The sequence below is a fragment of the Orbicella franksi genome, chromosome 12 (genome assembly GCF_964199315.1).
Source record: "Orbicella franksi chromosome 12, jaOrbFran1.1, whole genome shotgun sequence".
Taxonomy (NCBI): domain Eukaryota; kingdom Metazoa; phylum Cnidaria; class Anthozoa; order Scleractinia; family Merulinidae; genus Orbicella; species Orbicella franksi.
The window spans coordinates 23,118,526-23,142,127 of NC_138156.1; the positions used below are offsets into that span (position 1 = coordinate 23,118,526).

The 23,602-nt window shown below is 39.6% G+C and overlaps 1 protein-coding gene across 1 annotated transcript; it reads right to left on the reverse strand.

Moving 5' to 3' along the window:
* Positions 1-11,775: 11,775 nt before the first annotated feature.
* LOC145464266 (salivary peroxidase/catechol oxidase-like) lies at positions 11,776-21,330 on the reverse strand. The gene is made up of 8 exons (XM_081448099.1): positions 21,254-21,330; positions 20,642-20,687; positions 18,707-19,325; positions 17,161-17,404; positions 16,583-16,767; positions 15,519-15,811; positions 12,606-13,171; positions 11,776-12,110 (listed from the first exon to the last, which is right to left on the reverse strand). The coding sequence occupies exons 2-8, from the start codon at positions 20,653-20,655 to the stop codon at positions 12,043-12,045; spliced, it is 1,989 nt and encodes a 662-aa protein (XP_081304225.1). The 5' UTR covers positions 20,656-20,687; positions 21,254-21,330; the 3' UTR covers positions 11,776-12,042.
* Between the last annotated feature and the right edge of the window lie 2,272 nt (positions 21,331-23,602).

The following is a 23,602-nucleotide window of genomic DNA, read 5'->3' on the forward strand; positions in this document are numbered from 1 at the left end:
GCTTAATATCATCACTAATATCGTTCCAGATCTTTGCACCTTGATATACAATGTTAATGATTCCATAGTTTGTTCTTGTTTTTGGGAGAGCATTGACCTTTCGGGCATTAGATATCACTTTTGTGATAAGGTATTTTCTCTATTTGCATGAAAAGGCCAGAGCGAGAATACGGCAGATTGTTGGGAGTTGGTCCTCCAGTGTAAACATAAGGCCGAAGAAGTGATCTTCTATTTCATTTATTTACTTTTAAATTTGGAAAGTCACGGTATCCTTAGCTTCTGGCTTCATTAGCAACTCAGGCCTATTCTTCTACAAGCTTGGCAGAAATTTACAATGTCACGAGATTGTACGAAGTGTTGAAACAACGTTCACGCACAAGTTGGGCAAGAGTTATCTACCAATTATATATGTAACGTGCACACAATCGTCAAACAAATACGTTGATGTTATAATTCTATAGTCATCATATTGTAGTATAGAAAGACAGGCAAACGTGCAGAAATAAAAATTATCTCACGATCCTCTTTTAGACATGCATTGGACCACTTTTGCCACACGATCTCACCCAACAACTGAGCTCTTCATGTCTGCTCTTATCGGCACTTGTTACATTATTACGTAATATTGGTGACTTATACGATAAGCTTTTAATATTTCATACAGAAATAAAATGAGAAGATAGCTTAGAGTTGATTAGAAAATCCATGTTGTAGTTTGTTCTTCTGACAAACAAACTTTGTTTACAAAAACACTACAATATTTGAAAAAACACTTCGATATTGCACACTATACAATATATCTTGTTAGATAAATAATAAATATATCTTATTAGATGTTTTGGTGTGTAGTATCGCTGTATACTTTTACGAGTTGTGCCGTATTTTGACGAGCCCGTAGGGCTCGTCAAAATACAAACAACGAGTAAAAATATAAAGCGATACTATACACCAAAACATATAATAAGAGATTTATTATCCAACTGCAGCTGAAGTCGATAAATTAATCAATGAAAGAGGGAGAGTGTGACAGTTTTGCGTGCGCGCGCCGTCCTGTACGGCAAACAGGTTTTCTGCTGTACAAATAACTGTACAATATCGCTGTATATTTATACTTTATTTGGACGGTATTCGCCACAGTTGGATAATAATCGAACAATACAATATTTACGTTCGCGTTTTGTTCGTTTGCCAGTTCTTATATTCATTCGTTCTTGGAGAAGGTGTAAAGGTAAATGTATGGTTCTAGGCGCTTCTACAGACAATGATTCTCCCGTTACCACTCTTACCCCATTTGGTCAGCAAGTTTTCTCGTAGCCATTTCCAAGATAGGCGCCCGTTGTTGTCCAGATTTTAGATCAGCCTTGATTTGTGGATGATGAAAGTGGCTTGCTCTGTTAAACTGATGGATCTTTTCATTATCATTAAGACTTTCTCCTGGACCTGCAAACGCGTTGTAAAGATCTCTTCTTCACTGAAATTGAGTTCATCCACGTAGTTTACGCTTTATAAAGTTGGAATCACCAATAAGAGCCCGACAGCCAAACACAAAACCAATAACATGTCTTAGTCAAATTTCTGCGCCAAATCAAACAATTTAACAAACAAAAAACAAATACAAACAAACAAAATCAAAAAGGCGTTTCAAGCCAACTCGAGATATTTGAAACGGTGTATATACATATTACAAGGGCCACAAAGGCTTTAAGGAGTTTGTATGTTGCGCGACACAGCATAAACTTTACAGCAATCATTAATTTACAGATAATACATATAAATTTTATTTTAAGGTGGAACTTGTGAGCTGTTTTGATCGACTCGACTGTAATGACTTCTAACAAAAAACGGAATGTGTTAAGTATACAGTACTTTACAGGTAAACAACTATAGTCAACTGAATTTCTATCTAATGAGACCGAATCATGTAAATTTATTTTACGTCTCCTATTCTTTAGAATTACCCGATCGAGTCGAGGGCTATTCTGATAACGATGTTCCTGTCTTTAGGACTTGCTTTATTACAAACATTGGCGATTTTTTGTTGATGGTTGTAGCGTGTATTTCGCGTGGTTACCGTAACATGCTGTTTCAGTGACCCCCTGATGGCAATATAGAATACAGGTATCATGAATTAGTTTACCAGTATTGATATAATACTCTCAATGATTCAACAGGTGAAAAGGGAAAGTCATTAGCCAAGATCAAAATGCACCCCACAAGGTATATTTAAGTTACGATGTGGAATAAATTGATATCATTAGTGATATTAATTCAAGGATATATCTCTGTACGTAATTGACACATTGTGAGTGAATTCCGGTTTTTAAAAGGCAATATAACAAATTACTTTTTCTAGACTATGTGGTTGGTCTATTACGTCAAAGAGTTTCTCTTTTCTCACGTGCCACGCGACCAGATTGAAGCCGGCTAAGCTTAACTAACAACAATAGATCGCAAAGCACATGCATATTCTCGTTTATACTGTATTTAGCTCTTATTAACCGAGCTGCAGGTCTGTATGGGAGAATCTTGACCGAGGTCGTGAGTACAGACCGAACGCAGTGAGGTCTGTACACACGGCCGAGGTCAAGATTCTCCCATACAGACCGACTTAGCTCGGTTAATAAGATGTTTATTATATGGCAAAGAAGAAAACTTTAATTCGTTTAATGTAACTGGTTTGCTGACAGTTTGCTTGCGAACGGCGATGAGCTTAACTTAAACCTGCCGAAATTTGCTCGTCCTCTTTACTTTTCTTTTGTCATCAAGCTTTTTGGCACTTCCATGAGAAGAAAATAAAAGAAATGGTGTACATTTTTGTATGTCAGTTTGCTACTTTTTCAACGCAAAATGAAAACGGTCTAGCTAGCTGCCGGTCTAGATGGGAAAATCTAGACCGCGGTCAATATCGATTTCAGCCAATCAAATTCGTGAATTCGGTAGTTCCCAGTCTTTGCGAGACACAGCCATATAATAATACGTAATATTAGTTACGACCGGTCAGCAAAAAACACGGACTGCAGTTGGTGGGCCGCAGTTAGTCCGCAGTCCGTGTTTTATACCTGAGTCCGTGTTTTATACCCGGTCCGTAATGCTTAGTCCGCCTTTTATGCCTAATTATAAGTCCGTGTTTTATACCCGGTCCGTAGTCCGCAGTCCGCAGTCCGCAGTCCGCAGTCCGCAGTCCGCAGTCCGCAGTCCGCAGTCCGCAGTCCGCAGTCCGCAGTCCGCAGTCCGCAGTCCGCAGTCCGCAGTCCGCAGTCCGCAGTCCGCAGTCCGCAGTCCGCAGTCCGCATCCGCAGTCCGCAGTCCTCAGTCCAGACGGTGTAAATCGACACAAACGATACCTGTTACGTCGGTGTGCGAGACGACGTGCTTTTATTACCAAAACTAGGACAATTATTCTGTTTACGAACACGACTTTGAATCCCCTTGGCTTTAGGGGAACAGCTACAGGGTATATGAAACGGAGGACATGTTGGTGTTCCAAAGCAATCTTGTGGGAGTTGAACTCTTTTTCTATGTAAACACTTTCATTGGGTTTATGTTACATAATTGGGGCACAGAAATCTAGCCCAGCGAAGTGAAACTACACATTTCCTCCTTTGATTTATTCAGCAGAAAGCAGCGTTGGTTTTGGTCGAATTAAAAAGAGACGAGGGCACACAACACGCAGCCAAACTACAGCTTTCTGTTCGTACGAAAAGTCGTACACATTTCGTAAAGACATGTCTGCAAGGTTTTTAAATGCCATGAACACAGACTTCGAACTTTAAATAAACGACTCAGTTATCCGCTACAGTCCACAATAAGCTGCCTCGACAGTCGAAAGACCGCAATATTGCATAACACTTGAAAAAAAGCACATGGCTAAACATGGAGATGACATCATTCGCCCCCTGAAGAATTCTTCTTTTTTTTTCGGGCCTGGGGGAGGGGGGTGGGGGAACAGATTGGTGTCCACAGAAACAACAGTAGAAGACCATCCTATTGCACGATGATGTTATACCATAAACAGCCACTTGTAAGTCCTGCCGCTTATAAGCTACTCCGGTTATAGGCTCGTCTACCCGCAAACAAAATATTATTTTCGATCATAATTCCCCCAGTTATAAGCCCTCCTCTAGTTTTAAATACAGTGATCTCGATTTATTATGTTGCTTTAAAGCTTAACCGGTATAAGAAATGCGTATTTTGATCAACACGGTAGCTCCTCGGATATAAGCCCCTCCGTTTTTAAGCCCATTCAAAACCCCTTACGATGTTGTATAAGCCCATGCCTTATAAGCGACTGTTTTCGGTAATTAAATCAATTATTGCTATAAAATTGGTCCAGAAAAATTACCCACTCAGTGACTCTCCCCTGTCTTGCTAGAAATCTCCATTGAAGTTCTCATAAACAAAGCTACTAGAATTGTTTAAATCAAACCCTTGATAAAATTAGGCTTGATATCACATTTCTTAAGGTGGTCTTATACCTAAATTTTTTTTTTTGCAAAACAACTCTGTGGAACAGTTTTGGTATCACGTTAAAGGACTTTGCACTCTGACTTCAAAAATGAGCTTTTCCAGCTCACGTGCCACGATAGTTAATGAATAACTAGCTCCTTAGTGTTAAAAGGTGGTGTTCATTATAAACACGATAACGTAATAATGAATGTTCGAGAAGTATGGAATTAAGTTCATCCTGTCCATAAGGAAGTTGTCCAGGAGACAAACCTCAGAAAACAGTGTTTTGAGAGGGTTTTTCTCGTGAAATGTTGAAAAAGTGTATTAATATTAACTAATATTAACTATATTAACTAAATAACAGGAAAAAATTTCATAAATTGCAAATTTTGGAGGTTTAAGACCTAGATAATTGTGTTCTTCATCAATGTTGAAAATTTGACAACATTCGGTTAAAACCCAGTGGAGATATCATGTGCGAGATATTGATGATCCGTCTATTTGGTCATTTTGAGAAATAAGGCTTTAAAGTTTTACTTCGGTCTCCGAGAGCCCAAATTAGCCCTGTGAACTAGGGCGGGGGGAGGTTAGGGGCAGGGGGAGGGGTATATTTAAAGGTTTTACATAAATGTTTCATTGAACACCCGAATACAGACCAGTCATGGAAATGTTATCCAAGTATAAGGACCGTATAAGATGGTAGAAGAAATAATGTTTAGGACCATGATGCAGAATTCTCATAACTACACATCTTTAGAGCGTTTGTGTAAAGTATCATTAAAATGTATTGAATTGAATCCATTTTGTGAGTACTTTTAAACTGTAAACAATGGTTGCTATGGGTGTTGCTATGTTGAAATATAGCTAGAAGTGTTCAGATTTCTTAATTTAAACGTAAATTCAGGAGTAATTAGAGGAAAATCGTTTCAAAATACGATTTACAAATGGACAGGGATGTTGAATCTTCATGTTCCAAAAAAATGGTTTTCTGGAGAAAAATTTATATCTGAGAGTATAAGACCCCCTTAAGGTGAAAAAAATTATATTTATTTATGTACTTTTTGTTGAGCATTGTGACGAAACATACTTGGTGGATTAACCCGAATCACAACTGACAAGAGGCCACTGAACGCTACTTTGTGTACTCCCAGAGACTTTTACTTCACAATAAATAACTCTTGCACCTCTTGCGTGCCTATGTTTGTACGTGTTAGAACTTTAGTAAAACACCATTTTAGACACTTTCGTGTGACTAAATTCCATCCTCTGATTCAAGAATGTTAAATGTGGATTTGGCCTCATTTGATAGAAATTCAGTCAGTGACTATATTTATTTAACTGTAAAGTACTGTGTACTTAACACATTCAGTTTTTTTGTGAGAACTCATCACAGTCGTAACGATCAAAACAGCTCAAAACTTCAACCTTGAAATAAACCTTGTATAGATTATTTGTAAATTAATGATAGTCGTAAAGTTTATGCTGTGTCACAGAACATATAAACTCCTTAAAATCATTTTGACCACCATGGTAATAGGTATAACAGGAAACATGACCGTTTCAATTATCACGGAAACCCTACTCAAATTTAAAACTTGCCGAGGAAATCTTTGCGTCTTGTGTTGTCTTTTGGGAACTTGAATCCGTGCAAACCATTATAGCGGTACACTTAAACGAATACCTTGAGTTAAAACAACACAAGGAAAAACCATCACCATGCAAATGATTTTTAAATTCATTTCAAGAGATTGTCTTACCTTTATGCATCAGTCAATTCCAGCAGTGCCCATCCCCCCCGCGTAACCGCGGGGCATTTGCTCACGTTGTCAGTCCCGGGGGTGGGGCATCCGCAATTTTATCGCGCCCCGGAGGCTGGGCATTTTGCGTACCCCGGGGCGATCCCCGGGCATTCGACACACGTGTTTTTGAAAGTGCCATGGATGAGTTCATCGGGAAATATGAGGTGTTTGTCGAACAATGGCTTGTCCGTCAGGGACTAGAGAAACTTGCAGATGTTTTTAAAGGTATGTTTTCTCAATTTTAGATATTTCTTCATTACTTGTAAGCATAAAAATATAAGCGACAAGGTGAACTATATTTTGTTTATCACAAAACAATCACTGACGTGAACACGACTATTTCGCATTTCGCATTCAAAACTAGCCTAGCAGTTTTTAAATTCATGAAAGTGCAGTTAAAATACTTAAGGTTTGCGAATTCAAATGATGCGATCTTCAAGACAGATCTTGCGAACTTAAAATGCAATGCATCATCATTTAGAATGTCTTGATTCTTCACAGAAAAAGTAGCCTGCGAATACAGGCGCCTATCATCGCTCACGGCTGGGGACACGTCCGCCGCAATCCCAGTTATCCTCTAGCAAACTGTTAAGGTAGTGTTTGGAAATCGCGCTCTTACGCTGGCGCTTTGAAAGAAAACCCCATCAACCTGTGCATTTTCTGAAAGCTTAATAGTTATAGAATACAATCATATCGTTGAAATTTTCTAAAAAGTTATTGTCGCAGTGATATTAAAAGAAATACCCAGAAACACTGCTTCGCTTAAACTGGTTCGCTTCCGCGCGTGAATTATCGGAGCGGCGCGATTTACATCGGAAAGGTTTTCTCACACATCACCCTCAAAAATCGTGTCTGCGATTTTCCAGATGTAGTTTGGTTTTTTTTCTACACCCTCCTAAACTTTGATATTTTTAATGCGGACGTTTCCTTCTACAAAAGAGGCCATAACTTTGAAACGGAAGCGAAATTAAACAAAGTCCGACGCGGTTTTTCGAAGGAGGTATCCTAGAAGATACCTGCCGATTTTCAGCCAATTCCATCGAAAGACGCACGTAAACGAACTAAAAATGTTCATCCTTATATGTAGTTTTATTTTATCGAGATAAACACGAAAAACCTTTTATGAGATTTGTATGAATAGCTGTTAAAAATCCTCTCCGCACTGACAGATGTCGGCATGGGTCAGTTTGCCACGACAATGGGTTATGACAACTTGAAATAAACAGACGACTGGCGCGGAAACCCGCGTCGCAGTGAAGTCGTCCGAGAGGGGACAAAATACAAGTTAAACTGCCGTGATCTTTTACTTAAGGTGGCTCTATAAAGTATTTCACAAAGCTTTGGATATTAAATATGCATAAGTAATTTCTCCCTTGGCAAATGTTTACAACATAGCACTCGGTAGAAGGTCAATAATAAAAAACCTACAGCCTTAGGCTACGTATGGAAGACACTTTCAGAACCTAAATGTTGTTGCTATGGCAACTACTGATAGAAATGCTTGGCTTGTTTTTTTAACCTGCCTGACTTCTAGACGGTGTTTCTAGGTTTCTACACGGTGAATTTTCTTTGTTTTGGGGGAAACACAGTTAACACACAAGGAGTTTCAACTAACAAAGCTACAAGAAAATCTGTACATAATTTTCAGAGGAATTCGCAATTTTCGTTTTTTACGCATATTACATTAACGTATGTATAAAATTTGATGATTTTTGCTTAACAGCGAGAAAAAGAAAAATCCTATCCATGTGCCAATTTTCAAAAAAATGCACCGTCTGGAACGCGCTTAATATGCGTTTTAGATCACCCAAAGACCCCTGTATTTTCGTGACGTCATCAAAATAGAAATTCTTCCAGTTACGGTACTGCGCATGCTCACGTTTCGCTTCCTTCGCACGCGCTAGTTGAAAATTAGTCGAGATGTAGAAGCTTATTTTTCCCCACGACGGCGAAAAGTATACCTAATAAGTGTTGTAATACTTATGGAAATGCGTTTTAACTTGTGGTTTCCTCCACTGCTTTGAAGTGCTCGAAATTATCAGCTCTGTGTCTATTTCAACCTAACATAGGTCAAGTCGTGTGGCGCATGCTGAAATATACGTCTAACCCGTAAATTGAAATTTGACCGGCGACGGATGGTCAAATATTTGCATTTTTGACGTACTTTGAAAAGCTCTCGCGTCGCTCACAATCATTTGCCCAAAGAAATTTTTACAGGAATCTGTAGACCATCCTTCTGCGATTCAACCACCAGACGCTTGATCCATTTGAAGGTTTCGCACATGGTGAAAATTAATTATATTCACGAAGTACTTTTAAGTGAATGAAATATATGTCTTCGAAATTTAATTATTTTGCACCCAAAAAGACAACGCAACATTCCCTAAAATCAACCCAGTACACATTTAAACATTGCACAAAAATATTTGAGTGTTTTAAAGACGGAAGAATGATGTGGTTTTGTATGCGAGGCCCTCAAACTTGTGTAATAAAATGGTGCGTCAAATGACGATTTTAACGGAATTTGGTAATTTGCATATTTCTTTGAAATAAAAGGATATTTTGCCAAAAAAAACTATCCAGTAGTTTTTGTCATGCCCTAGCCTATCTACCATAAGAATATGAGCGAAATCGAATTTTCGACCCTTGCCGCGAAATTAAGAATTTGTCTGATTTTTACAGGCAGGCACTCTTAAGCCCTAACCGGGGTCATTTTGTTGTGCTCTTGGGCAAGAAACTTACTCTGTGCCTTTCTCCGCCCTGATGTATAACTGGGTACCGGCGAACTTAGTGCTGGGGGTGACCCTGCGATGGACAAGCATCCCATGCAGGGGAGAGTAGACACACTCCTTGTCACTTCATGCTACAGAAACTAGTCATAAGCTCGGCCTGATGGGCCCCTCGGCTCGTATGCAGACTTTACCTTTTTAGTATTTTTGAGTTATTTTTAGACTTCATACTCAGTTCTTCCGCAGATGTTACTATGCGCGTTGCCTGGACGTTTTTGTGGAGGATGAAATTGCGCGACATGAAGCCTGCGTAACAAGCGTTCCCGTCCTAGGGTATTTTTCCGGATTCTGGCCGTGCGCAAACTGAAGCGAGAGCAAAAACCTCGACGAGGCAGGGGCAGGTGGAACCACCATTATTTGTTTCGTCGCTATTTTCGCTCCCGCTCCGATTTGCGCGCGGCCAGAATGCGGAAAAAGCTCTTCGTAAGGGAGCGCTTGCTATGCAGGCTACCCGACGTGTAAAGCCGCTTGCGGTCTGGTCTCTATTTGAGCAAAACCTGCGTCACACGATTTGGTGCTTCTTATTATACCCGTCCGGGGATTTCCGTAGCCTGGATTGATCTAACTGTACTTAAAATTATCTTAGAACGTTTTGGGACCGATGCTTGCTTCAAAAATATATTTTAAAAGTATTTATATTTTATATATTTCCTAAAAAATAGTGCCAGAATACGGTAAGAAGAAACGTGATGCTGTAAAGTCTATAGGCTAGAAAGGAAGTAACAACAATGGCGACTTTCTCTTCCAGGCTTGCAGTTTGTTATTCGTAATAGCCATATTTCATAATAATTCAATACGCTACTGAAGAATTACTGTATTACTTGGCACAACAGTCAACATAAAGTTAAATCCGACATATAAAACAGTCAAACCCGATTGATATGATCGGAGTCTGATATGGTACGTTTGGGTCTGATCCGGGGGGGGGGGTACGGCCATATATGGGCTATATAGGTATGTGCCGCTGTGGGTAAGGGTATGGTTTTCAAGCAGTTTACTCTAGCATAGGGTATATAAATCAGAGCGTTTTGGTCTAGAATAGGGTATCATTTTTCACCAAACTGACCAGTTGGTTGAAGATTTTATCTAAACTAAGGAAACCAGGAATTGCCACTCAAAAATATAAAAAACTGAAATCGGCGAGTTTAAATTTTTGCAACTCAGCCTCAACAGCGTCGATAGATGAGTATCATAAAACACTACTGGATATTATTAAATGTCAAAAATCGGAATTCAGACGGAAATCGGTGGTTTTAATACTAGTTACTCTAGTATAGGGTAGCAAAATTCAGCTGAACTAGCTCTGGTATAGGCTGAGGGTTCCAGGGTCCCAGCGGCATATCCCCACCCAGAAATTCCTAAAGCACCGCCCCCGGGGGTCTGATATGGTAGGTTGGGGTCTCGTATTGTTTGTTGAGTTCTGATATGGGGAGCTTGATATGGTAGGCCACGTTCCAACTCTAATAGGGGTGAGGGGAAGCAATCCCATCTCTCAGACCATTTTGCTCTCAAATCCCACTTCCCAGTGCTCAAATCCCATTCCCACAGGAAGAATTCAGAAAAAAATCCCGGCGATACACATACCAGTACCTTTCTCTTCGCAGCCATAAAATTACGGCTTCTAAATACGCGCGACCCAACAAAGGTCAACAAGACGATAGGGTTCTTTTAGACTGTGCTAAAACATGCAAGTAGGGAAGTTATAGCGATTACTTAGGTTAGAAGTTCCTGCCACTTTCCTGGCACAGGCGACCCAAGTTCCATCTACAGGAGCGTAGCCAGGATTTTTCAAAGGGGGGTCACACTATGTCAAAGTAAGGGTACCCACCAGATTGTCATGTGGTTTTACGCCACCGGTTGTATACGTATCAAGCTTCACACTGACTGTGGAAGTAAGGTGAGGTAATTTTATGAAGCACTTGACAGTATTATTACTTCCTAAAACCGATCCGAAATATTCCCATACAAACTCTTATATTTTAATTTCACCATGACCGCTATTACGCAAGATGATCATCTCATAGATCAGGGACATAGCTGGGGGGGGGGGGGGGGAGGGGAGTTCCTGGGGTGCCCGTGACCCCACTTTTGTGAGCCTTTTCTGAGTAAACAACCTACAACGACCTTGATGTCTGACCGCTTAATTTGCTGAAACATGGCCAAATTAGCGATTTTTCGCTTCTTCTTCTTAATGCCATTGTAACTCATGCATGTTCAAACAGAAAAGAACTCTCAATATTAAGTTGCTAAATTTTATTCCCACTTCCATAGAGTTATCTGACAAGTTTCGTTATTAGATTAACATTCAAAAACTAAGTATTAAAACTTGCAAAGCAAAACTATGTAAATATAACTTGTCCTTCCTCTATAACGCAGAGGTTGAAATTACTGAAGCTTACTACATTCAGTTCGTAGTATATATATAATTACTGAATAAGGAGTGGCTACATATAAGGGACGACATTTGTACTCAATGTATGTGTGTTGAAAATCCTCCAACTTGAACTCTAAAGTTGATATAAGACGTCTGAAGATTCTGAGGTATAAATGAATTTTTCAAGACTGTCAAACCTGACCAGAAACGACTGAAGGTCTACCCAAGGACGTACGAAGATTATTGAATTATTTTAAAAGGCCATCGTATATAAATTTCCGATTTTTCCCCGAAGATTGCCCACCACCCGAGGCCCAATTTATCTTACGTACGTTTCCTAAAAAAGCTTAAAGGAAGGATCAATTGATTACAATTGATGACTTCTCATACTTATTGACTAAAAAGGCAATTTAATCCCTTATTAAATATAGTATTGTTTAACTAGTAACCCTTACAGTAACCCCCACGTCTGAATATAAGGAAGGGAGGGTATGATCGCAGGTTACTCTTACAGGCACGGGAGGCTTTAACTTAGCTGTGTTACATTTAATGTTAACATCAACTACATCGTTTTTGACTAACTAAAACAAAAACTTGCATGGCACAAATTCAAGAATGGATCCCTGGGAATACTTCAAGCAGCGACATTTCCGCCAAAACCACCACTCCGGGAAAACTTAGGAGCACCGGAATATTTGGCACCTAGCAATCAAGAAATAACAAATCAATATTTCACTTCGTACTTGTTCTGCATTATAAACTATCGCCATCTTTCCTAGAATTTTGCAATGTTGTTTGTTATCGGTGATTGACAGCGCGGAAAGTGAGCAGAAAAAAATATTGCAGCTGCCCTTTTCTTTCCACGAGCCTAAAGTCTGTCTCAACTATTGTAGCTCATTTCCCCCACATTTCGATTCTTGGTTACATCTGGGGGAGGGAAATTAATGACGAGCGATGCGGGCGATTCCTTTGAATTTCTACTTCTAAATTACTGTCGACCATTTAGAAGACGCTCCACATTACGTCCAAGATTGTAAACTCCTAAGTTTCATAAGACGGCAGAAACTTTGCTACGTTTTAACACAAGTTTGATGGAATGTTTACTGCCAGAGTAAAGGTAAAAGGACTCCTTTTTCCACCTCAGTAGAATGCCCAGAATGCCCAGAATGCCCAGAGCAAATAGAAAAAAGTACTTACTCTCTTTGAAAACATTCAGGTTGACAAAAGGCAGATGACGGCAGGGCACATCATCATTTGGGCTACGGATAATGCTTCGCTTGAAAACCTCGGGCTGAATAGTGGTCACATCGTCTGAGTTGTCACATATCACTCGAGCTAGAGAGGCCTTTCTTATCTCGGTCAGTTGTTCTATGGTAAACCCTGTGAGAGTGTCGTTTCTCTCGTACCAGAAGCGATCACCACGGCGCGTTCTGCTGAACTGCGCGAGCATCAGACAGGTGGTGGTTAGTCCAAGCTCACTCCCGCGTAGATTTTGTTCACTCAACAATCCCGCAAATAAATCAATGTCTTCCACAGTTTTGTAGGCTCTAGCCAGTCTTCGCCGCTGACTAGAGAGTATATTTGTAAGGCCATTAAAGTTGTATCCTCTAGCCACGGGACCACCACAAAGCGTTGAAAACTGGATATAGCCTGGTAAGCCATGATCTCGTCCACGCTGCATGTTTATAGCAGCAAGATCACCAAAAAACCCACCGTTTGGCCCTGGGATAATGAGACGTTCCCGCACGGCATCAGCAATGTTCCTACGAGAAAGAAAATCAATAATTATTGCCAAATACGAGTTTTTGGAGGATCTCTTTTAACTGTTTGGACAACGTTGAGCATGCGGGCCGGAACTTGCTTTTTAGATATAGTTTTGAAACAAATCTACTAATGAGTTGGATTAGGCGCCATTACCAACCGCTGTTCGGAAAAGGAGCCCGCGCGCCTTCTCTGATACAAGACCGGACTTCAGACTAGACTCGAGAGAGCGGCAGAAATCGAGCCTGGAGGTTGATGTCCTTTCAAAAGTAGCTGTTTTCAAAATAACCTAATTTACGGGTACGGCCTCGCAAAATCATTTACTATAAAGGCGAGTATTCCGATGCAGAACTATTCTGTCGGCAACTTGTTCCGAAAGCGCAGAAAGAAAATAAACACCCTCACGACTGAAGAGGTTCGCAAAAAATAATAATAAAAAAAGCAAAAAATCAAAACTCTGGTTATATGGTAAAACGGTGAGTATTGACTTAGTGAGGTCGGCCGGATGGGAAAATATTTAGCTCTCGGTCAGGACGCAATTAATAAGAAATGTTGCAATCGAGAAAAGAGAAAATGATTATAAATTTATCTAAAAGGCGATTTTCAAGTTAAAAAAGGGGAAAATTGATAAAAGGGTAATACTGTATTGTAATTTATAGTTTAAACATTCAGTGTGTATTTCGGAAGCTGGCTGCTATTACATCGTAGCCTGGTTGACGATTCTTTTACTCGTGGTAGCAAAGGGAGTAAAGGATGGTAGCTGTCGGTATTTTGAATAGTTTGCGATCACTCGAGATCTCTATTAAGAAGTGATAGTTGACGTAGCCAAAGGCCGAATCACCTCATAGAAAATCGAGAGCGAATAATCTAATAGTTTTAGTAGAGTTCTAACTGCAATTGACTTCAATTAACGGTTTTCTATTACTTCTCGAAGTATTTTGAACTTTGCGCCTTTAAAAGATCGCTCGGATTGAAATGCCATTTAAAATTGAAGTTGTGTGAGCTCGCGCATAATTTTGTCAATAATTTCAAGTTTTTAAAGTCAAGAAACCGTTAATGTCCTTCTTTTAGTCTTCTCAGGAATTACATTATCCATTGGGATGTAAACTTTCCTTAAAAACTTCGGGAAAACGAAAAAACGTCCCCATTTCGTAAACGACCGATAGCCACTGCACTCTAATTAAACAATAGAGTGTTTTTGTCGAGGAACTATCAGCTGATAGTTGTCCCGCGGAAATTTGATGTTCTTGTAACAAATATGCTAGTTTTAAGAACATCAAATTTCCAAGGGAGAACTATCAGGCCGATAGTTTAGAGACATAAACACTCTATTGTCTTTATTGTTCAGCACTAAATTTTCTTCCGCGCGCCAACTCAAAATTCATATTGAATTATTTCAACTTTTTTCGATGAAAGCCGTGAAAGATCGTTAAAGCCAAATGTAAAATTTGAAAAAAAAAATAGGCAAAAACCCACTTAACACATTTCAATTGTTTACTTTCTGTAAGCTCGCTTCTTTACGGAAATATTTTCACGGACGAGTACTATTCATCCGGGTATTTTCCTCTTACGGGTACTATGGGCTGATAATGTCTCTCCGCGGATGAACACTATCGCGTCACGTGATCAATTAGTAAGCCAATAAGAATCGGAGAAAATTTAGTGGTGAACTTTAATGGCTGATAGTGTACGAGTAGCTCAGCAAATCAAATTGCAGAATTTGCATTAGTATATTAGTAGAATTCTACTAACAACTGATAGATATTTTGTACTTTGGAGATATGGTGTCTTTTAGAACATCTTTTTAAGAAGCACTATATTACATTTAAATCACCCTCACTTCAGTTCTCTTGTTAGTATTTCTCCCTGAAATATTAACGCATATATGTGTGTCGAATAAATTGTAACCTAAAAAGTCCTACAATTACTTCGATATTAGATTGCGGTTCATGCCATCGAGGTGTTTGTGCAATGTAAGTAAAATAAATAACCGTTATTTACCCTAGGCAGTGCTTATACCGCAAAGGTTAGCGGGGCTGAACAAACAACTAAAATAAATAATTTAAATTGAACATACATGTAACATTGTTAAGAATCCCAACTGGCCGGAGGCAAACCAGTCAGCTTTTTACAAGCATGGCCGAGGATTTGAACTCGGGGCTACCGTGAAACAAATCCAGGTAATGGTCAGAGCGGGAATCGTACCCGGGACCGCTGGATTGCGAGGCGGACACGCTGACCACTCGGCCACACTGCCTCCATGGGTGAAAGACAATCGATAAATGAAGTTCTTGCTTTCCGATTGTCAGTCAGTTTATTTTGACTCACAAAACATAGCAAAATACATACCGATCAAATTCGCCAGCTCTTATTCCAGCCAATCCAAGATAAAGACCTGTATAAGGATTGACTCCTAAGTTTGGATCATTGAGCGGTCCTGGGTTAAAAAAATCGACTGGAGATTGGGATAGCTGGTCAATGAGATCAACTCCACTCGATACTGTAAAGTTCTCCCGAATTAAAGTGTGGCCTATTCTTAAGCCAGCCGTGGCGAACGAGTTGATAATTGTAGAATTTATTTCCGGAGCGTAATCGTTGAAGAATGTTCCTTCGGCCTCCAGCGCAACTCCTGCTTTTCGCCTCTGAAACAAAAGACGGTCGAATTATAACTACACTGCACTGTTTTACAAGATTGCCGTGTGGGAGTCTGGCTGACAGTTGTTGTCAAGTCGGTCAATTTCCCTTTTAAAGTGTCCATGAAAGTCTAATTTCCGTAATTAGACGGGTTGGTCATTCCATAATAGCGCCCCGCTATAGGTGAAAGCCGCGCTTGCAGTTTGCGCGGCTTGGGAAAGTCTAGTTTGATCTCAGAATCTCTTAGATTATACGGTGTACTGCTGATAGCAAATATCCATTCACTTGGAGCGCCCCGGATCAAAATAAAAAGTCAGCAATTGATTCATGCTTTAGCGTGTTTCGCCGAGATATGATGCACGCACGAAGTTTGGAGAGCGCTAGAGCAGGAAAGAAGCGTACGAATTGCCCGAAGAAGACTAGCTTAGCCTCTTGAGTACTTTCTATACGTTACACTGAACTGCATCATAAGTCGCTGATGCACAGCTAGAGGCATGAATCAATCGCTTTATAACTTTGCCGAAGGAAAGCAATCCTCGCGAAGCGAAGTTAACTGTACTTTGCACGTATTCTAAGGGTCATCACTACGGTGATGTCATCACCTACGCATTTGCTGTAAAAGGCGGGTCAATCCTTTAAGTTTGTGGATAAGCCCTTGGTGTGTGTCCATGTCAACCCTTTGAAAAGAACTTGTAAATAAATATATATCTACGTATTTTTTGCTGAACGAGAAAAGAAAGGATGAATTATTACATTATGTTATTCCTTGCAGGTCTTACCAATCTTTGACTGGGGATGAGTGTTGGCAACCACTCATTATATGTAATGTGTTGTAACATAGCACCAACGATTCGGCGCGCCTCTTGATAGAGTTTCTCGTCTTTCCACGATGGATTCAGAGTGAACAGGTGTTTGGCAATACGGTTGTGTTCACGAACCCACAGAGCGTGCATTGCCATTAAGGCTGTCAAAAAACAGAATAAAATGGTTAGGTGGTCATGTGGTGTGTCGGCATTTAAGTAAAGTAAAGTAAAAATTTATTTTTACCGTCAAGGTGGCCTGTTCAGCTCAAAGGCCACTCATGACGTGATGGGCCTTGCACTTAAAGAAAACGTCAGAAACCAAAAGAAAGTCTTTAGTCAGCTTATAATTTAATAGGAACATAGTAGAAAGACAAGCCTAATCGGAGACGCATGTGTATTGTAAACACCAGCGCCTAATACCTTAGGTTTGATTGATTGATTGATTGATTGATTGATTAAGAATGCTTCGCTTCACCTGCTGGCTCTTGATAGATTTGCTAAGTTTCGGATTTCTTAACAGCATGATTTAAAGTTAAGTCTCTAATTTCTCCCACCTTGATTTTCGTTCACTCGAGGATCACCAGCTCTGAAGCAAGGCTGAGTTTCAGTATCGTTAGATCTACAGAAGCCTGCTTCACCGCCCACAGACTCCTGTGCTGGAAGAATGGGTAAGTCGCTGCTGTTAATGAAAGGTTCAACTATCAAAAGTCCCAGTTTGAAGAAGCGAAGGCTGTTCGCTGTGTCGAGATCTGAACCGTACACTTGTGACCCATCAAGGTGAGCGGTTATCTCATTTATCTATCGTAGGAAAATTTAGTTCAATTAGCATAAGAAAGACAACCATTCATTTTGCTAAGCACGCTAAACTGTCTATAAGCCAAGGAAACTGCAGAATTATTTAAAACTGAATATACAACGATTTCCACTAATCCCTAATAGTGTAAGTCTGAACAGGGGAGATAGCTAATGAACATGACACGCTTACGTTACGCAAAATAATGTATTTTGATATTTTCTGTGTCAGAACTTTGTTACAACTTACATCGGAGGAAGATACATTCACATAAATACCTCTTACTAACCGAGTTCGAGGTCTGTACTGTAAGTTACGGACCGCGTTTTTCCCCATCGATTTACTACAGGGGAAAACGAGGATCCGTAACTTACAGTACGGACCGAGAAAACGAGGTTAGTAACATATTTATTATATCTCCACTGTGTGTCTGGCGGGATCGGGAACGATTTCTATTCACGCGGAACGGCTTCAAATCTCTGACGCACCTTGAAAGCAAAACGGCTCAATTTGATGTTAAGTGACTCTTAAGTTGTTAGTAGGTTTTAATACACAATTTTAGAAGTAAAAGAAAGTTTTAACCTTTTACTTGCTAAAAAAGTTACGAACACTTGGCGATAAATCACGAAACATTTTGGCAACAAAAATAGCTTTAAATTTTACCGGGCCGTACAGGAGAATACGGCCCGCTAAATTGATCAATCACATCGCGCGTACTAACTGAGAGATATAACAAGTGTAATTGTTAAACAGATGATAGCAATGAATAAGTAACTGATCTATTTGGCTTCTATGATAAGAAAGTTGACCATGACCTGCGTTTAATTTTAAAAAATAAACAGACCAATGTGTGATCTCAGAAGATTAGAAACTGACCTACGTGTAATCCCTGGGGGGGTAGGGGTACTCCCAGAAAAATTGGGTGGGGGTGTGCGTCCCGCTTCACAAAACCCTTACCCTATTTATGACCAAAATCTTCGATTTTCTTTTCCCTATATATGATCTGACCAAAAATTCGATATTCTATTTATGACTGTTGCGGCTGGCACAGTTGCTCTAAACGTAGTTTCGGAAGGGTCTTTGCTGATGGTCTTATCGCTAATGGTGAAGCTTCTTCTAAAACATACCCAATTCAAGACTAGAGCGCAAACACCATACCCTATTTATGACCAAAATGGCCAAAATCGATTCTACATTTATGACCAAAAAAGCTGAAAAACCATACCCTTTGGGACTGCACATACCCATGTAGCCCATATATGGGAGAACCCCCATCCTCCGCGGTGTCATCAAGGATAACAACTAACCTGATTGCCGTGGCTGTTCTGCTCTGACCTGACAAGAGGAGTACACCGTGCAAGAGGATCGCCCGATAGCCTTACCCTGGAGCTGATGTTGACTCCGAAGCAGAAAGGTTTTTCAATCAGGCTGGGGCAAGGTTCCTGGCTCGTGCCACAATCGAGCTGTGGGTTGACCCCCACAGTGAATTCAGTGAGCGTGAGATCATGGTCCAAAAATTGACCCCACGTCATTACCATGTGGGTAAAACTTGCTCGACGTGGATAGTTATCAAACACAATCTTGCTAACAAACCTCGTATTTAGGAGGCGAATGCGCTTGCCTTTAAATCTTACGGACGAGAATTGCCGAGGTTGGTTGCCTGGTTGTTCATACGCAGTAGGAGGATCTAAGCCTGGGAACCGATCATGCGGTGTAAAGGCGGCTCCGGTTGTAATGTTGCAGATATTGTTGCATGTGCCATCAAACGTGCGGTAATGGAATTTGAGACAAAAAAGTCTTTTCACGAGTGAAACCTCGCAGTTTTGGAGGCTCAGCGTATCCAGCAATTGTTGCGCGGAAGAAGTACCTGAATACGCTTGAGGCGTTTCAAACCAGCCAGCGACAAGTAATACTCCGAAGAGAAAGCTGCATTTGAAAAAAAAAAAAAAAAAAAAAAAAAAAAAGTGACAAATCAATATAAATTTATATCACAATTCATCCAGATGCTCTATATGACAAATTATATCTCATATAATATATGTCTTTTAGGATTTGTTCTATGATGATGATGATGATGATGATGATGATGACGTATTATATGTTACCATGTCTTATAATGTATGACCCCGGGGGACTCCCATATAAAAAGGAAGGAGGTGCTGGTCGGAATTTTGAACAGAACCCCCAAGAGATACCAAAATCCTGCTTTGGGGGCGGGACTTAAGTTTTATTTTTCATTCCTAAGAGGTACCAATTTTAAAACAACACATTGTCTCCTCTCATATTTTTTTCCACTCAATACCCAAAAAGGTACTGCAAAACCTCCCGCTGTGGACCTTTTGACGCTGAGCACCCTAAGAGGTACGAAAACCGCTTTTTTGAACACTAAAAGGTACGACAAGCAACCCCCCGGGATATGACATGGTATATGGGCAATTATAACACGCTCTACAAATATGGTAAGAGTACACCAACCTTTTTGAGACGTTTTTGCTCTTATTTTATTTAAGTTTTGCGTATTTTGGGGGCTTTTTATTTTTTTAATAAAACAATTATTCCACCCGCGTTTTGTTTTGAGATGATTATGGTCATCTCTCTTTGGCTATCTATCATCTCATATCCAAAGACAAAAGATGTGTATTTTCGACATTTTCATGTAAGACGGCGACGTCAATAACTTGAGCTTCATAAAAGCTTCATGAAAGCAATGACACCCTTACGAGATGGTATAAATCGTATCCTATGTAGGGAGGGCGGGGGGGGGGGGGGGAGGGACGGGGAAGGGAGTGAAACAGAGAACTCCCAGTCTCCGTAGGTCAAAGAAAGCCCGGTCTGAAATTAATGGCGTTCATAGCTCTAAGAGTGACTTTTATTCTGTCCGAGCGGGCTTTACATTCATGCTGAGTTTATAAGAGCATTAGTTTTGTCTTCATGACGTATAGTAATGTTCAAAGGATATTTGGCTAAAGGAAAAGCAGCTAAACCTATCGAGGCATTATCGAAATGACTTTTGTGATATTTCTTCAAACTATGAAAGAATGGGATTTTAGCCCTGCTCTGCATTTTGAGCACTATATACCGACATGGTGGCCGATCGTATACTGCATACTCTTTATTTCAAAGAAAAACAACTTCGTATACTATTTTCATTTAAACACATTATAGGAACCTTGGGGCTTGGAGCTGCGAGCTGCTAGCTAATTCATTAAGTTCGACTCAAAAACTTTTTAGCTTAAACATACCTCGTGGTGCACATTTTGCTTTTGGCTAATGGCTCTCGCTTTTCACCTGTTGAATCATAGAGAGTATTATATCAGTATTAGCACACTCATTCATAATACCTGTATTCTATATTGCCATCAGTGGGTCACTGAAACGGTATGTGACATTAACCACGCGAGAGCGACACAATCATTGTCACAAAATCGGCAAATTGCAACCCGAAATGAGTTAGGTCTAAGTTAAAAATCAGACACTAACGCGCTTTTTCGTTTTACTTACAATATTTTACCTCTGACATTAGTGGCCAGAGGAAAAAAAAAATTCGTTTGCTTTCAATAGCCACTGTATGAAGTTAGCGAATTGAGAGGTTAAAATCAATGGATACACAGATACTAAACAAATAAAGTTTTGAAATAAGATAGGACTAAGATAAATAAACAAACAAATAAATAGATAAGCAGAATAAGACTTCCGTGAACTCTGATTCCCTTTCAAGGAAACATGTCATTCTGGCGAGGCAATAAATATTTCGCTCTACAGGCGTTATTACTTTTTCCTTGCCCCTGCGACAGAAATTTAAACCAACTAAATGTATTGTGCATACATGCAATTTTATGGAAATCGTACAATACCTGTTACTTGGAGAGGAGAACGCAAGAGAGAACAGAACGATTCCTTCGAGATCTAGAAGCTCAGATCTTCAGCGGAGAAAGTCGCTTGTTGTCATGAAATCGGTTGATCGTGTTCCCTTATATGCCAAACGGTGGGCAAAGTATTGACGATAATTCGTCATCAAATACCAAAAGCACTTTAAACTTAAAAGCTGATATCTAAACTTGTCTGTGGTCCTTGCAGAACTATTTTCAGATTCCCACGGAAGCGGCGACATGTAGTTGAAAGCAATATCATCTCGATTTGTTTATTATGTGACGAAATCACTTTAATGTTCTTTGTATCATTCAAAACAAAATGGAAATCGATACCGCAATTATGATATTGCTAAAACCGTATTACCGCTGATTTTGTGGACTTTGAAGTTCTCTAATGGAACAAAAGAAGTTTTAAAGTGTTTTGTTTTTTAACTTATATTGATTTTATGGGCGCGTGATGAGGAAGTTTGCCACAGAAGGTCAACCCAAAAAACCTGTCAAACGAAAAAATTGTTCCTGCGTTTATTTTTATTTATTTGTTGTTGTTACTTTTTTTTGACCGGTCGAAGCTTGTTCTGGCTTTGAGGAGTCATGGTCAGTGACATAACACCATTTACTTTGGATTTAATTTACTCGCGTCTTCGTATGTTGATGTCGTGCGCATTCTTAATCCTGAATCCGGTCGGTGATATTGGTTCAAGAATATATCTGTTTATACGTAATTGACACATTATGATGGAAGTCCGGTTTTCAAAAGGCAATATAACAAATTAGTTTTTGAAAATCACGTGCTTGGTCTATTACGTCACAGAGGTTTCCCTTTCCTCACGTGCCACGCGACCGGATTGAACCCACCTAAGCCAAACTGACAACAATAGAGGCTTGAAGCGGAAATTATAGATACTATATTGATGGATGAACACTTAAAGGACATTGCTGTACCACTCTTTTGAATCTATTAAAAAAATAAGACGATTTGTATGGAAAACGTTGTTGGAGAGCAAGACCTTGGTAACTAGCAACATTCTCCATAGAAATCATCCACATTTTCCGAAAATTCAAACTGTCGTATAAACTTACTCTTTAATGTCAGGGGCCTCAAACTTGGCAATTTAGTTATTTTCGATCTCCTCTTTCTATTTCTGGCATTCTTTATGTTACAGCCCATAATATGAATTTTATTAGCTTCAAATTTTGTCACGCGAGCTCAGCTGCCAAGGGGTGTTTTAGCTTCCTCATTTAGTGGTTTTATTACGGCTATTTTAGTCTGACACTTAAATAAAGGTAGGCGTTACTTACGTACTATGACGTCATTAACTCACGTGGGAGACTGATGGACTGACTAGTTGGTAATATCGGTGTAGTTCCTCGATCTGTGGTTGGACTGAGATTTTCCGCCAGAAAGTAAAAGCTACGCTAAATATTTATGTCTTAAAATAAATTGCTAAAAATCTAAATCTCGGATGTCAATTTTTGGGCGGTATACAGCAACAACAACAATTTTATGATACTCAACATAGAAATTAGAAATTAGATGAACAAAACTAAGTTAAAATAAAAAGAGTACATGGCTGCCCGAAATAACCTTAATGGGCTAATAAGACTGGGAGCCATCCTTAGTGATTTAAAGTGATCATTAATTTGGGTCAAATAAGAAGAGAAAATAAGAAAAAAGACATGCAAGACAGACATCACAACACACACACAAAAAAGACTAATTATCCATACAGATTTAGTGAAGAATAGTTGGATGGTACAGTGTACTGATGAGAATAGTTATACTTCACGTACAGAGTACAGATATGACATACAGATATTCAATATGTGCTAATAGCTTGCTGTAATGTTTGATTTGATCTTTTTCTTAAAATGTTTAAGCGGCAGAAGCTTAATATCATCACTAATATCGTTCCGGATCTTTGCACCTTGATATACAATGTTAATGATTCCATAGTTTGTTCTTGTTTTTGGGAGAGCATTGACCTTTCGGGCATTAGATATCACTTTTGTGATAAGGTATTTTCTCTATTTGCATGAAAAGGCCAGAGCGAGAATACGGCAGATTGTTGGGAGTTGGTCCTCCAGTGTAAACATAAGGCCGAAGAAGTGATCTTCTATTTCATTTATTTACTTTTAAATTTGGAAAGTCACGGTATCCTTAGCTTCTGGCTTCATTAGCAACTCAGGCCTATTCTTCTACAAGCTTGGCAGAAATTTACAATGTCACGAGATTGTACGAAGTGTTGAAACAACGTTCACGCACAAGTTGGGCAAGAGTTATCTACCAATTATATATGTAACGTGCACACAATCGTCAAACAAATACGTTGA